This window comes from Typopeltis vanoorti, chromosome 1 (genome assembly GCF_054136105.1).
Source record: "Typopeltis vanoorti isolate ZY-2024b chromosome 1, IOZ_Tvanoo_1.0, whole genome shotgun sequence".
Taxonomy (NCBI): Eukaryota; Metazoa; Arthropoda; class Arachnida; order Uropygi; family Thelyphonidae; genus Typopeltis; species Typopeltis vanoorti.
The window spans coordinates 14,992,639-15,009,965 of NC_143549.1; the positions used below are offsets into that span (position 1 = coordinate 14,992,639).

General features: G+C 37.1%; 1 protein-coding gene across 1 annotated transcript in view; it reads left to right on the top strand.

Moving 5' to 3' along the window:
- Positions 1 to 17,327, top strand: part of LOC150109801 (lysophosphatidylcholine acyltransferase 1-like) — a 424,292-nt gene that overhangs the window by 221,728 nt on the left and 185,237 nt on the right. Inside the window, exon 8 of the mRNA XM_090396220.1 lies at positions 1,827 to 1,909. Within this exon, the coding sequence (XP_090252346.1) occupies positions 1,827 to 1,909 (83 nt within the window). The remainder of the gene's footprint in view (positions 1 to 1,826; positions 1,910 to 17,327) is intronic.

Sequence of the window (17,327 nt, forward strand, 5' to 3'; positions counted from 1 at the left end):
TTAATTAGCTACTTGAGTGACTCGCCCACTCGCTAATATCGTACTCTGATTCCCTGAATCAATCTCCTTTTTTCTTTCCTTCCTCTGAATACCGAATTAGAATATCCTCTCTTTTTTCAGCATTCCTAGCTTATATATCCCTTCTTCCCGCCTAAATTGTTCTCGTGCTCTCTTTAACTAAAATCCTTTCCAGTAAATTTTCAACATTCTCCCTCACACTCTATTACAAACTCGTGCAAGCTATCTAACATATGTTTCCATGACAACAAAACAAAATATAATAAAATTGAGGCATTGCATAACGTTATACCTCTACAAACAGGAACAAATAAGGAATATTTACATTTCAATTAATACGCAGTTAAATATTAAATACAAACTCCTATAATATTAACATAGCAATAAATAAAATAACTTAATAATATTTTAATACAGAGATTTTTCTTTATTAGTACACATACTTGATTAAATAATTAAATATTAAATCAACTTATAGTAGTTATATGAATATTAATTTATAAATAAGTGATTTACATTAAATAATATTTACAAATGTAGCCTTTGCCATGGTGGATTATGTTGGATTCTGAAGAGAGTATTAATAATTTAAATCTCTCTTCATTCAGAATCCAACACTACTACTAATACTACTAATAATAATAATTCCCTATGTCAGAGGTACATTAGAAAAGATAGCCAAAGTACTGAAGAAACATGGCCTTTGCACCATATTCAAACCTCATGTAAAATTAGCAACTCTGATCTGCTTGCCTAAAGATTAACTTCACCCTCTACCACACCCTGAGATGTATGAAGTTCACTGTTACTGTGACTTAGTCTAGTATGGGCAGACAAGAAGATCTGTTAACATCCACCTGGAAGAACATAAAAAATACATTTCTTATCATGATAATGGCAAGTCAGGACTGGCAATCCATACTTTAGCAGTGAGGTAGCCGTGAGCTACCTTACTGCTAAAGTATGGTTTAGCTCACTGAACATTGAGCTCACTGCTACCTACAGAGGTAGCAGTGAGCTCAATGTTGCGTACACCAGGTTGATAACGTTTAATGAAATGGGAACTCATTAGTTGAACAACCTCTTCTGCATCTCCAACTCTTATGCCATCTTTTATTTGCAGTATATCGATACAATTCTTGTGGGTTGTCTTTAGCTTGCAGAGCCAGTTTCATTTCATAATCAGACTTTGTATTTAGTACAACAGTTGTGACTATGGAGAACTCATAGCAATACCATTCATGTGTTTATAGATTTTTCCTCCCCATTTAAAGTAACCTGAATACATAGTAATTTGAATACTTCAAAGATATCAGGAGGGAAATGGCTGTTAGAAGATTAGTGATAAATCTGAAAAAAAAATTGTAGAATATGGTATTTGTGGCAGGTTTGCATTTTTATTATTATTATTATTTTATTATTATTATTCAGGCCTCCATGGAGTCGAAAGACTCATCGTGGGAGGTCCTTCCTAAGAACATAAAGTCTGTCAAGATTAATCGAGGGGAGGTCCCCCTTAAGGAACACAAAGTCTATCATACAACTCCTTAAACTCATTGACAGTTCTCGCTCTCACCACTCCATCAAGCAATGCATTCCACCGTTCAACCACCCTCCATGGAGTCTTTTGACTCCATGGAGGCCTGAATAATAATAATAATAATAATAAAGTAACTTTTCTCTAATTACATACATTAATGCCAGATGGTGCTAGCTTTGTGATATATTTTATATTATAGTAATGTTTAATTTTCATTAACTGTTGGATGCTATCTATTTTGCAAAAAACTGCTATGTTTTTCTTTCAGTATCTTCCTGTTTATAATCCGAGTTATGCCGAAAAAGAACATCCAAAACTATTTGCTAAAAATATTAGAGTACTCATGGCAAGGTAGGTCTTAATTTATAAACAGTAAATTGGGTTTTAAAAATGACTTATAAATTTTTTAGTTTTTTCATATTATCCTCATCTCTTTTGTGTAAGCTGTGTGATATGTGAAAAGGAATTTTTTTTTTCAACAGAAAGTCCTTATTTTACCATTTGTGTGTGTGTGTGTGCATTCGTGCTTACATGCATACATGCACAGGGATATGCTGGAGCCAGTTTTCACTTTGCATGAGCTGATAGTTCATATTTGCGAGGATTTCTTGAACTGCTGATTTGAAATTTATGTTGGTTCACTGAATAAACAAAAAAATTAGACATTGTGTCTCAACTATTTTCACTTATATTCTATGTGTATATCACATGGCTTTTAACATGCCAGCTGTGCCATCTGAAGATCAATTCAATAGTTAAAGAGTCAGTAATTAAAATTACTGATTGATATTATTATTATTATTATTATTATTATTATTATTATTACCACAAGACCTCATGGAGTCAGAAACTCATCTGGGAGGACCTTTTTTCACACACACAACTCATCATGCCATGCCTTGAACACATTCAAACTTCTTGCAGACACTAGACTCTCATGCAAGGCATTCCAATCATTCACAACTCTGAACGAAAGGTCTCTATCATATCTCCCCTCTTCCTCCTGTCCACCAGACTCTGCAAGTTGCATCTTCTCAATCTTTTCTCATACTTGACATTCCAGAGGTCAGAAACTACCTTAGTCAATTGCATTTAGACCCTTTCCAACATCTCATCATCCTTCTGAAAACCCAGTGACCAAATCTGGGCACAATAGTCCATGTGTGGCCTAATCAAAGCCTTATACAATGGAACAAAAACCTCCCTACTTCTACACATCAATGTCTTCCGCATCATTCCCAGAAGCCTTTGTGTTGTCTTCACAATTTTGGCTATGTGTCCCCTAAATTTTAGATCCTTATCCACTATTATCCCCAGATCTCTTATTTCTTCCACCTCCAACAGTATATCCTCACCAAACATAAATTCAGCATCCCATCTTTGTTTTTCAAATTTTAAAATCTTACATTTTGCAACATTGAACTCACATCTCCATTTCTGTGCCCAATCACTCAATCTATTCAAGTCTTCTTGTAAGGCCACAACATCTTCACTACTCTTCATGGTTCGTCCCAACTTTGCATTATCTGCAAACAACTCAATATCTCCATCCAAATCTTCACCTATATCTTTAATATAAAAGTTAAACAGTAATGGACCTAAAACAGACCCCTGAGGCACTCCACTAGTAAATTTCCTTTTCCTGGATATCGCTCCTCCATACACAACTTGTTGATACCTATCAGATAGCCAGTCTCCAGTCCAATGCACTAATGTAATATCCAACCCCATCTGCTCTAGTTTGTCAATTTATCATGAGGTACTCTATCAAAAGCCTTTGCAAAATATAAGTATAGTACTGTGTATCCTTCTCTTCTGTCCAAGGAAGCAATCACTTTATTGTAATAAGTAAGTAGATTAGTAAAACAATACCTCCTTTTAGCAAATCCATGCTGTTCAGCAAAGATAATACCATTGTTGTGAACCTAACTCTGGATCCTAGTTCTCACAAGCTTCTCCAACAACTTAACTACAACACCTGACATGCAGATAGGCCTATAGTTTGATGCTTGAGTTCGGTCACCTCCTTTATGAAGTGGCACAATCTTGCCCTCCTTTCACTCCTTAGGAACTTGACCGAGTGCAAGACTCATATTAAAAAAATATGTCAAGGCAGGTGTCAACTCCCTGGCACATTCCTTCAGAATATGTGGTGATATATTATCAAGTCCCACAGTCATATTAACATTTAGTTTAGTCAACTCCTCTTATACCTCTTGCTCACCTGCAGTCAGTCTCTCCTCCCCATCATCAACTGCTCTCAATCCCTCCATGAAGTCACATTCACAAGATTGAAAGACCTTTATGAATTGCTCATTACGTATCTCCATCACATATTCTGCAACAGCTGTCTTTATACCATTTTCTCCTATCAATATCATCCTACCATAATCATTCTTTCTTTTGCAGGCTACATATCGAAAGAACTCCTTAGGATTCTTTTTGGCTTCATTAGCTTACTGCTGTTCATACCTCTCTTTAGCTACTCTCACAAACCAAGTCACCATCCTTTCCTGGTGTTTGTAGATCTCATGGAATTGGTTTTTTCCACTTCTCTTATGCTGCCTCCACAATGTCCTCTTTCTCTGTATCGCATGCTTAATCTCTTTATTCATCCATCTCACACCTACCTTATTTAACCTTCTCACCCTTGGAATATACTTAGACATTGTATCTACTGTGGATCTGTTCCCTATGTGTTCCATTTACAAAGTGGAACAGATAGGGATGGATAATAAACTAGTGACATGTTATGAGTGAATAGACAGACACTTTGCAGTGTCTGTCTAAATATGGGATAACATGCATTGGTAAATTAAGCACATTGAGTGCAGAGTTGTAAGTAATTATTATGGAAGCTTCAGAGCTATATACACTTGTAGGCAGAAATGTCATGGAGGAAATTGAATTTATACAATTGCTAAGAGATAATTACCAGCAGCATGTAATATAGAGGACCGAGAGTTTCAGGATGTTGGGTCAGATGAGTATCAAAGAATCTGGCACTGTCTACAGTCGTTAAGAGTGAATATGTGGCCCTCACCTGGGAAGTAGAATTTTCACTTAAGAATAATTATATCTATGGAATTACAATCAGATTATGATAGGGAGTGAATATTAGAGAACTGTACCAAAAACATCACAAGAGAATGTACTAGATATATAGGTAAATGAAATAAAGAGTTGAGGATTATATGCAACATAATAAAGAAAGCAGCCAGTGACAACCTAGGGAAAACAAATTGCACAACAAAGGGGGATGGTTCATCAGAAATTTTGAACATATAAAAAAATAATAAGAGAGAAAAATGAAGCTTAAAGCTTACAGAAAATGAGTAGACAGACTTATGTGTTCGTCGTACATGTTGTTTATTTCTTAACAGTGTATATTAGAACACAGAAAAATAAGTAAATAATTAATTTATTAACTTATTGCTGATATTTCGCTGGTGATATAACCAGCATCTTCACAGCACAAAACACAGTTAGTCACAATACGCGAGACTATAACAACATGGTGTAATCAACGGACTAGTTAAACAAAATTGTAGCAGCAACACAAAGACTAGAGTCCTGATTTTGGCCCCCTCTATCTGAAAAAAAAAAAAATTGCAGCTATCACATAAGACTAGAGTCCTAAACAGAGAAAAAAACCAGTACTAGTTTTTGCTTAAGATGACTGTCTCCCAGATTTTAGGCAAATCTATACAGCCATATTTGTTGAGATTTGGAGTGTGTTTCAGGGCTTCTGTTGCCTCTAACAACAATCTCTCTGACTTGTAAGAGCTTCTGTGCAGTACTTCTGTGTTCTTCCAGTTGATCCTGTGTGCAGGGGTATCCAGAGCATGGTGTGCTAGGCCCGACTTGCCATAGTGATAATGCCGGACATATCTTTTGCGTTCGCTGATGTGGATGTTCACAGTTCTTCCTGTTTGACCGTAGTAGGCTTGATTACATGAGCAGTGTACTTCGTAGACTCCTGGATGTGATAGAGAGGAATGCTGTCCTTGGCTGAGTGGATAAGGGTTGCTAATTTGCCACACGGTCTGAATGTGGTGCGTAGTTCATGTTTATTAAGAATTCTTGCAATCTGTATGGGATGGTGACTATTTTGTTGTAGTTCTCTGTGGTGGATATTGGGAGGGATTTCTTAGGGGCGTTTAGTATTTTGTTTATCTTATGGGGATTATAGCCATTGGCCAAGAAGGTGTGGCATAAGTGGGCCAGTTCGGCAGCAAGAGCATTGTCATTTGAACAGATTGCTCTCGCTCTGTGGGTTAGCATTTTTAAAATGCCATATTGTTGAGAAGGGTGATGGTGTGATTGTTTGTGTAAATATCTCCCTGTGGGTTTTCTAAAAACTGAAAATGATAAGGAACCATCTGGAAGACGTGTGATAAGTGTATCCAGGAAGGGCAGATAGTTATTAGCTTCCAGTTCCATTGTAAAGTGGATTTTTGGATGTTGGCTATTTAAATGCGCTAAGAATGTTTCCAATGTCTCTAGGCCATGTGGCCAAATAGCAAGCACATCGTCACTATAGCATAGCCAAAGTGATGGTGTGAGAGTGGCTCTATTGATTGCTAGTTTTTCCAGGTGTTCTATGTAAAAGTTGGCTGGGGGGAAGGGGGGAGCCCATGGCGGTCCCATTTATTTGTTTGTATATTTTTCTTTTTCATGTGAAATATCCTGCATGTATTGTGAATTTGAATAGTTCAAATATATCAGGGGAGAAGTGTGACTTCAATAGATTGAGGGTTTCTATTAGTGGTACATTTGTGAATAGTGAGGTGATATCAAAGCTTACTATGTATGGTGTTGTAAGATGCTTTTTAGGTGGGCTGAATTTTTGACATAGGAGGGAGAATTGTTTGTGAGAGTGGCTAGTAGCTTAGCTAAATGTCTAGCCAGTTTGTATGTAGGACTATTTATACTGTCCACAATTGGGCATAACGGTGTACCTTGTTTGTGAATTTTTGGTGCTCCATAAATCCTAGGTGTTTTAACATGGAAGGGCTTGAGTTTGTTTACTGTGTCTTTGGGCCAGGAAGTGACTTTTTCCAATAATTTACGTGCATTATTCTTTTGTGTGTTGGTGGGATTGCAATCTATAATTTTGTATGTTGACTGATCTTGTAATAGTGTGTGCATTTTGTGTTCATATTCTGTTGTGTCCATCACCACGGTTGCATTCCCTTTGTCTGCTTTTGTTATGATAATCTGGCTATTATTCTGTCGCCCTTTTACAGCAATGATTTCCTTATGTGGAATATTATTTTTGGGAGGCTTAGATTTGATTAGGATGTTGGCCACATGTAAACGTATGTTGTTGGCTATTGTTGTCCGCAGGTCGTATGTCTTATGTGATAGCTGCAATTTTTTTTTACAGATAGAGGGCGCCAAAATCAGGACTCTAGTCTTTGTGTTGCTGCTACAATTTTGTTTAACTAGTCCGTTGATTACACCATGTTGTTATAGTCTCGTGTATTGTGACAAACTGTGTTTTGTGCTATGAAGATGCTGGTTATATCACCAGCGAAATATCAGCAATAAGTTAATAAATTAATATTTACCTATTTTTCTGTGTTCTAATATATACCGTTAAGAAATAAACAACACTTACAGAAAATGGTTATCCTTTGATACATTTAGAAGTGAACTATTTATTAAAGAGAGAATGCAATGAGAAAATTAGAACCAAAACTTATTGGAATTACTATGCAAAAAATAGAGTTAAAAAAAACACAATATCATTGACATATAAAATCTTCACATACCTGAACAAAGAAACCACAGAAGAAAGTAAAGATATCATAAGTCAAAAGATATGGAATAATTGTAATGGAAACTTATAGAGAGAGAGATCATGATCGATGCTATCATTATCTTTCTACAAGTATCCAATTTGTTACAATTATTATTATTATTCAGGCCTCCATGGAGTCACAAGACTCATTGTGGGTGGTCCTTCCTAGAAAACACAAAGTCTATCATTCCATTCCTTGAACTCATTGACCATTTGGCTATCACCACTCTACAAGGCAATGCATTCCACTGTTCAACCACCCTTCATGCAAAGAAACCATTCCTTACCCTCTCGTTCACAGCTTTCTTTCATAATTTCCAGGGGTGGTCCTATGTAATTGCTCCATACCCCTATTACCCCAAGTGAAAGAACTCCCCAATGTCAATCCTGTAACTACCTCTCAACACTTTAAAGTTCTCAATCATATCACCTCTCCTTTTATCTACCAAAACTGTTGAGAGGTGGTTACAGGGTTGATACTGGGGAGTTCTTTCACTTGGTTGAACAGTGGGAAGGAGTGATGACAAGAGGCCATCTCTGGAAGTTACAAAAGCAAACTGTGAGCAAGAGGGTGAGGAGTGGGTTCTTTGCATGAAGGGTGGTTGAACCATGGAATGCATTGCCTGATGGAGTGGTGAGAGCAAAAACGGTCAATGAGTTTAAGGAGTGGTATGATAGACTTTGTGTTTCTTAGGGGGGATCTCCCCTCGATGAGTCTTGACAGACTTTATGTTCTTAGGAAGGACCTTCCATGATGAGTCTTTTGACTCCATGGAGGCCTGAATAATAATAATAATAATAATAATAATAATCTCTACAGTCCACATTCCTTTAGCCGATCCTCATAACTAACATTGAATAGTCCTGAAACCATGTTTGTTATCCACCTCTGTACAGTTAATTTATCCCCTTCATATCCTGAGGACCAAATTTAAGAACAGTAGTCCAAGTGTGGTCGAATCAGGGCTTTATGCAATGGTATGACAACTCTTTTATCTCTGCAGTTCAGCATCCTTCTCAGTATTACAACAATCCTCTGGGTTACCTTCACCACCTTTGCAATATGTTCCCTGAATTTCAGGTTTCTATCAATCATCATCCCAGATCTCTTGTCTCCCCTACTTCCTCCAATACATCTCCTTCAACAGAGTATGCAGCCTCCCATATGTATCCGAAACTGTGTTATTTCTGTGCTATTACTAATAACCCTTCCTACATGATCTACAAACAACCAAATATCCCCCCTTTATTTATTTATTCTTATTTTAAAATGAATAAAAAGCAGCTACAGGTCAATGTCCAGTCCAGAAAGCCAATGCAGGACATCCATCACCTAGTGGATGTACTGGAGGTCATCACCATGAAACTGTTGCCTTGGGAAGTCATTCACAATATGAGTTATTATCTGTGCCACAGGAAAACAGTCACAATAATGGTAGTCTGACAGGTTTCATTTGTATAGTAGATAGCCACATCTTCCATGTTAGTTCTGATCCTATTGATCAATGATTAAATCTTTCTAAGAAGAGCAAAACGAGGCTGCAGAGCACAGGTATCTTCAACCAGGAAGCCATTTGTTGGAAGATTGTTGGACCAGTGTTCTCTTCACATGTCAGGTGTTGATGGTAAGGCAGCTGAAGAGAGTTTGTCCATAGACCAGAAAGGGTTTCTTGATTTTAGATGAAGATTAGGTGAATTTATGAGAGTGCTGTGCAGTTGCAGGAGTGGGTTGCTCATTATGCTATTAAATTCTTTAATTGAATATCTTCTCTTTATATTTGATGAAGCAATGTTAGATAGGACAGGCAGCTAGGGGAGAGGGATGTTTTTCAGTGTACCACTAATTGTGTGCATGATAGAGTTTAGCTGGGTGTCTATAATGTTAGTGTGTATACTTCTTTCCCAGGCAGGGGCAGAGTATTCTGCTGCAGAGAAAGCGAGAGCTAGTGCAGTTGACCTTAGGACTTCTGCACCAGCACAACCCCTGGTTCTTCCAGCAAGCCTTGAAATGATATTATTTCGTGTTTTAATTTTATTGGACAGGTTGGTGATGTGCCTTTTATAGGTTAGGCTTCTGTCCATCTCATTCCAAGGTATTTCGGTTGAGGCTCATGTTCTACCATTTTGCCACAGAAAGAGAGGTTGAGGTATCGATTTGCCTCTGCATTGTTCAGGTGGAATACTGTGGACACAGTTTTTGTTGGATTTGGCATCCGGTACCACTGCTTGAAGTACTCTTTCGGGATGTTCAGTCTGTGTTCAAGGTTGTTTCCAGGTTTACATAGGAGGTAGATTGGTGTAGGATCTCTAGGTCATTTGGAAAGAATTGATTCATAAAAATGGTTTTTGTTTAGTTTTTTTGCACCTTAATTTGAACAATAATTGTTCTTATATTTGCTGGCTATATATCAAAAGACACACACACACACACAAATTTATAGCAAGACCTGAATAGAGACAAGCCACATCATCCTCTGGTCCAAGACTCGCCTCCTACACAGGTGTCGCTATAAATTTGAATGTCTATTTAAAGAAAGTGCTGAAGCCTTACTTCAACACCCTAACTTGAATTGAAATGACTGTATATCTTTATCAAAAATATGAGAAAGGTTAATCAGGATAACGCATTGATATATATATAATTTTTTTTAAAGACTTTTAATTCTTACATTAGTCTAATGTTATTTATAAATTAAGATTATTATATGAATTTGAATTAATATCTTTAATTTAATCATTAATAAAAAATGTTTTCCTCTCTTTAATGCTTAGCGATATAACATCACGTGGCTCGTTCTACCTTTGAATGATCAATTGTTGGTATTGTCCACGCAGTTAGCCTAGTGGCTGTGCGTTTTGCAACCATATGACTGGGGAAGGAGTGTCCAAGGTTTAATTCCCATCGAAGACGTGAGGAATTTGAGGATCTTCCTCAGCCATAGCCAAGTTAGCCGGTCTTGGGCACAGGCAGTAGGGTTTTTTCCGACAATTTATCTGGCGTTTTTCATCCCGCAAGCAGGCAAAGTGGCCCCGTGAACACACACAGATCTACAGCCATAAATACTTAACCCCCCCCATGAGGGGACTCAACTCGCCCCAATAGGGACAGGGGAGAAAAAGGGAGAAAACTCCATATGAATAAATAAAAATAAATTATTGATATTCCACCTTTTAAAAAACTGTTCCTATGTAGTCACTTAAGATAATCTGTTATTTTCAGACTGAAATATTTGGCAAATTAAACTATAGTATTCTTGTGTAAAAGTGTCTATGTGTTATAATATGAGTCTTGCATTGGGTCAAGTTCCAAAGGAGTGGAAGGAAGGCAAATTGTGCCGCTTCGTAAGGGACATGACAGAACTCAAGCATCAAATTATAGGCCTATCTGTCTGTCTGTCAGGTGTTGCGGTTAAGGTGTTGGAGAAACTGGTGAGAACTAGGATCCAGAGTTGGGTTGGCAACAATGGACAGCATGGATTTGTTGTAATAAGTAAGTAATCTACTTACTTATTACAATAAAGTGACTGCTTCCTTGGACAGAGGAGAAGGATACACAGTAATATACTTGGATTTCACAAAGGCTTTTGATAGAGTACGTCATGATAAGTTGACAGTCAAACTAGAGCAGATGGGGTTGGATATTAGGTTAGTGCATTGGATTGGAGACTGGCTATCTGATAGGTATCAACAAGTTGTGTATGGGGGTGCAATATCCAGGAAAAGGAAAGTCACTAGTGGAGTGCCTCAGGGATCTGTTTTAGGGCCATTACTGTTTAACTTATATATTAATGAGATTGGTGAAGATTTGGATGGAGATATTCAGTTATTTGCAAATGATGCAAAGTTGGGATGAACCATAGAGAGTAGTGAAGATGTTGTGGCCTTGCAAGAAGACTTGAATAAATTGAGTGATTGGGCACGGAAATGGGGATGTTAGTTCAATGTTGTAAAATGTAAGGTTTTAAAATTTGGAAACAAAGATGGGATGCAGAATTTACGCTTCGCGGAAATATATTGTTGAGGTGGAGGAAATAAGAGATCTTGGTTTGATGGCAGATAGATTTAAAATTTGGAGGATAAATTGCCAAAATTGTGAGGACAACACAGCGAATTCTATTTGCTGTGTTGTCCTCAGTGAATACCGACTCATAGAAGTAATGAGATTCTTGTTCCATTGTATAAGGCTTTGATTTGGCCACACATGGACTTCTGTGTACAGATTTGGTCACCTGGTGTTCAAAAGGATGAAGAGATGTTGGAAAGGGTATAGAGGCAACTGACTAAAATAATTCAGATAGGAATGTTGAATATGAGAAAAGGTTGATAGGATACAATTTACAGAGTTTAGTGAATAGGAGGAAGAGGGGTGATATGATAGAGACATACAAGTTGGTAAGGGGGTTGTTATAGGATTAATGTTAAAGAGGTTTTCTGATATTGTGGGAGACAGGAAGAACAAGAGATCATGCCTGGAAGCTGTGTAAGGAGGATTTGAACAAGGGAGTGAGAAACAGGTTTTCTGCATCCACAGTTGTGAATGACTGGTATGCCTTTCCTGAAAGTGTGGTGTCTGGAGAGAATTTGAACATGTTTAAGGTCTAGTATGATGAATTGTGCTTATTACAAAGGGACCTCCTTGATGAGCTTTTGACTTTATTGGGGATCATAGGATAATAATAATAATAATAATAATAATAATAATAATAATAATAATAATAATAATAATAATAATAATAATAGACCATCTCAACTCAACTTCCTTCCTATGCATTCCAGGCTGTTCCTTTACTCTGCTTACCATCCCTTTGCATGCATTCATTACTGCTTTCAGAATTCACTCTCCATACATTGTCTCCCTGACTTCCCCAGTGCACTATGTTTCCCTGCTCTACTTACATTCCTGTTATCACATTTTCATCTCTATTTACACTGTGCCACTTAGTCCATCCTTCTGCTCATGATTTACATGATCTCTTACTTTCACTGATACCTTTTTGCATCACTGATTGCACTTCCTTCCTGCAGCAACAGCAGCAGTTGTTTCATATTACTCACTCCGAAACCATTCAGATGCAATCTATCACTCTTATGGATTCCATTTGTCCTTCTAACTCATCCCACACAATCACAAATTGCACTCGTTTTTCTTCACACATTTCTGCTAACATTCATTTCAAGATCTTTACTTTGCACTTCAAGCTCATGATTGACATACCTGATTACACACAAACTTCTCTTTCTACCACACTGTTGTCTTCCAATTTCTCTTTAGTCATCTCCTAATATTTGGCTTCATATTCCCAACCAAATCATTCATCAGAAGTCATCCATGGAAACTGTATAAAGAGGGTGTGAGTAGGGGAGTGAGAAGCAGGGTTTTTTTTCATGCAGGGTTGTGAATGATTGGAATGCCTTACCTGAGAGTGTGGTTTTTGCAGAGAATTTGCAGAGTGTCTTTAAAGCACGTGATGAGCTGTGTATATGATAAAAGGACCTCCTAGATGAGTCTTTGACTCCATGGGATCTTGGGTAATGATAATAATAATTACAACCACTGACTCCTTCACACTTTACTTTTCATATCCATTGGCTGAATTACTTTGTTAATATAAATTAAAGATGCCAAGAAATTATATTCTTAGTTTCATCCTTTATCCAAGTGTAAGGGTAGATTTTGCGCGTGATGGAACTTCACAACTCGGCTACTTGTATATAGAAGCTAATGACTTCACATCACTTTTGTTATTATTTCATAATGCAACACATATCCGTATGGACATATATAATCTATGCATTATGAGAAGAGTCACTACTCAGACCGGTTTAAAACTTTAGGATCCAGAAGTGATCAAGGTTAAAATAATGCAGAAGTCATATTTCCATATACAAGTATTCAAAAGGTGTTCATACTTTATTACTAAAATGCTCTGGATTAGAGATAGATGTTGAAATTTGTTTTCACTTGGTTATACTATAAATTAATATATATATATGCAACATGCTATAAACAAAATAAATTTTGTTTTCTTTGTTTAACTTTGTTTGCTTATACTTGGATAAATGATGAAACCAAGAATACAATTTCTCTGCATCTTTAATTTATAGTATAACCGATTGAAAAATATTTGCAGTACCCTGTTAATACTTACTCCTGGACAGACCTTGTGCATCCTCTCTTCAGCCACACCTTTTCTAATAAAATCTGCATATAGTTAGTGCTACTCTTGAATCATTTGCTACTTCTTTTACTCCATTATCTTTCATTTTATTCTTTCTTACTCTCCAGCTCATATCTACCATATGTCTAATTTAATTTCTCATATGCTTCATCTCATTTCTTATCTTAATAATTTCCTTCTTCAATTTTTGTATTTCAGCAATCAATCTTGCTATAATAGTCAGGCTTTCTGCCATTTTTTGTGCTAGCTCTTGCACTGTCAATCAGGATCACCTATGCTTCTGCATTTATTCTTACCTTTTTCAATCAATGCTGTATTCATTCTTACATTCTCTGCACTATATTCTCAGGCTCACTCTTCTGGCTATCATTTTTACCTTTTCACCTTTGATTTGGCATCCTTCACTTCCTGTTCATGAATTTCATTCAAATCACTGCAGTCCATTAATATGGCACACTTTCTGCAGCCCCTCATCCTCTCATTGCTTTTGTTTAATCTCATAACAAACACATCTATCATATTCACCCACATGCATACATATTACATTCCCAACAATTATTATTATTATTATTATTATTATTATTATTCAAGCCTCCATGGAGTCAAAAGACTCGTCGTGGGAGGGCATTTCTAAGAAACACAAGTTTATCAAGACTCATCGAGGGAGGTCCCTCCGTCCCTCCTAGGAAACACAAAGTCTATCATACCACTCCTTAAATGCATTGACCATTCTTGCTCTCACAACTCCATCACGCAATGCATTCCATGGCTCAACCACCCTCCACGCAAAGAAACCATTCCTCACCCTCTTGCTCACAGTTTTCTTTTGTAACTTCCAGGGATGGCCTCTTGTCATCACTCCTTCCCGCTGTTCAACCAAGCGAAAGAACTCCCCAGTGTGAAACCTGTAACCACCTCTCAACAGTTTAAAAGTCTCAATCATATCACCCCTCCTTCTTCTATCTACCAAACTCTGCATTCCACACTTCCTCAGCAGATCCTCATAACTAACATTATACAATTCCAACACCATCTTTGTTATCTGCCTTTATACCCTTTCCACAGTTAATTTATTCCATTCAAATCCTGGGGACCAGATCTGAGAACAATAGTCTAAGTGTGGTCTGATCAGAGTCTTATACAACAGAATGATAACCATTTTATCTCTGCAGGTCAGTGTCCTTATCATTATTGGAGCAATCCGCTGCGTTACCTTCACTACCTTTGCAATATATCCCCTTAATTTCAGGTTTCTATCAATCATCAAACCCAGATCTCTTGTCTCTCCTACTTCCTCCAGTATAACTCCTCCCATAGAGTATGCAGCATCCCATCGATGTGTCCCAAACCTTAAGACCTTACATTTTGCTGCATTAAACTGAAATCCCCATTCATTTGCCCATCTATCTGGTTTATTCAAATCCTCTTGCAGGGCTACCACATGTGCGCTATTACTAATAACCCTTCCCAACTTCACATCATCTGCAAACAACCGAATATCCCCTTGCAATCCACGGACAATGTCATTGATATAAAGGTTAAACAATATAGGGCCAAGTACTGAGCCCTGTGGAACCCCACTTGTTACCTTCTGCCTCTTTAATATTGCTCCACCATACACAACTCTCTGATACCTATCGGACAGCGAATCCCGAATCCAGTTGACCAATCTGACATCCAGACCCATGTGCTGCAACTTGAATATCAGCTTATCATGTGATGTTAGTAGCATGTATAACACTCAACACAATTTTCATGTCATATATCTGATTGTTCTTATTACCATTTGTGCCTTTGTTAAATATTATATACAAAACCTACTAACATGTGAATGAAGCAAAACAGACTGCAAAAAACTACAGTACCATTTCTTTAAGTAGTCAAGTGTGAAAAGTATTTTTGATGTTAACAGAAAAATAAAGAAACTACTGGAAGAAAATGCAGAAGATGAGCCAGAATTACTGCACACCAAATATTAATGTTAAGATTAAGTGGAGAAAGCACCCTGTAAAAATGCAAATATTCATGTCTGCTTCATTGACTTTCAGAAAACATTTGATATAGAATCAAAAAGTGCATGGGCTTTACTTGAATCTTTTGAAGTAAACAGCAACCTGATATGTATATTAAAAATATCAGTGATATTGCAGAGGTTACTATGAGAAATTGTGGGGAAACAGGAAGATTGTTCCAGAAAACAAGAGATGCAAGATAGCAGATCCAATATATACCTGAAGATCATTATCATGCTTTTGGAAAAAAACAGCAGATATTAAAAAGGAGAAAAAAATCTAAGGGGTTTTTTCAATTCAAGGTACAAAAATCATCAATAATTTAACTTCTAGATGACTGTTATTATTATTATTATTATTATTACCACCCCAAGACCTCATGGAGTCAAAGGCTCATTTGGGAGGTCCTGTTTTCACACACACAGCTCAACATATCATGTTTTAAACACTTTCAAACTCTTTGCAGACACCACATTCTCAGGCAAGGCATTCCAATCATTCACAACTCTGCACGAAAAAACCTGCCTCTCACTCTCCTACTCACATCCTCTTTATACAGTTTCCAGGGATGACCTCTGGTTCTCCCCTGATCTCCCACTATTCTCTGTAAAATTTCTCCAGCATTGATCCATTGATCCCTTACCAACTTGTGTCTCTATCATATCCCCCCCCCCTTCCTCCTATCCACCAGACTCTGCAAATTACATCTTCTCAATTTTTCCTCATACTCGACATTCTAGAGATCAGAAACTACCTAAGTCAGTCTCCTTTGGATCCTTTCCAATATCTATTCATCCATCTGAAAACCCGGTGACCAAATCTGGGCACAATAGTCCATGTGTGGCCTAATCAAAGCCTTACTGAAAAAGATGCAGAAGGACTAGAAAGAATAGTTCTGAAGTTAAGTAAAGAATAAAAGAGATAGAGATTAATGATAAAAAGGTTATTTTTGACCACAAAAACTATAGGAGAGATTGACTTCTATTTGGGTTTATGTAGGTCAAATTTATTTCAAACTAAGTTAGAAAATACCGAGTTTCGCCAACTTTAGCTGTTTGGCATCATCAGGGTAAAAAATAGATGTAAGACAACTGAAATGCTAAAACTGTTACACAAAAACTATAAATGAAGGAAGAACCGAATACAATTGCGCGTACATCACATGGATGGAGTGTGTATGATCTCACTTGTTGTTATGTAGGAACGTTCTGTAATTGGAGCAAGATTTAATTCTGGCATGCTTAAAGATCTTATGAGGGTCTTCCAAATCTCAGGTAGAATTAATCCTTGGTTTCTATTTAGGTTTTGTTAATATAAATTAAACGGATAACTTAAACGGATAACTGTTATGGCTTCTTTTATAATTTGGGAGTGGAAATCCTCATCTAAGTAAGACATGGAGCTTTTCTCCCATTCTATGGTATGGTTTGTCCTGGAGAAATGAAAAGCTAACCCTGATTTGTCTTCTCTATTATTGTTTATGTCTTCTACTTGTTCCTTTCTTCTGATTTCAAAACATCTAGAGGTCTGACCAATATAGTTTAAGCTGCACAAACAGGGAATGTTGTAGACTCCGGCATATTTGAAAAAAGGATGACTGTCTTTTGGAGATCTTAAGAATTGGCGGATGGTCTTTGAAGGTTTAAAAGCCACTCGTATTCTATGTGGCTTGAGGAGTGTAACAATCTTATTGGAAACTGTCCCCGTATACGGAATCACGATAGTTGAATTATAATTTATATCTTCAGACTGTCTTTGTGGGGGGGGTCACA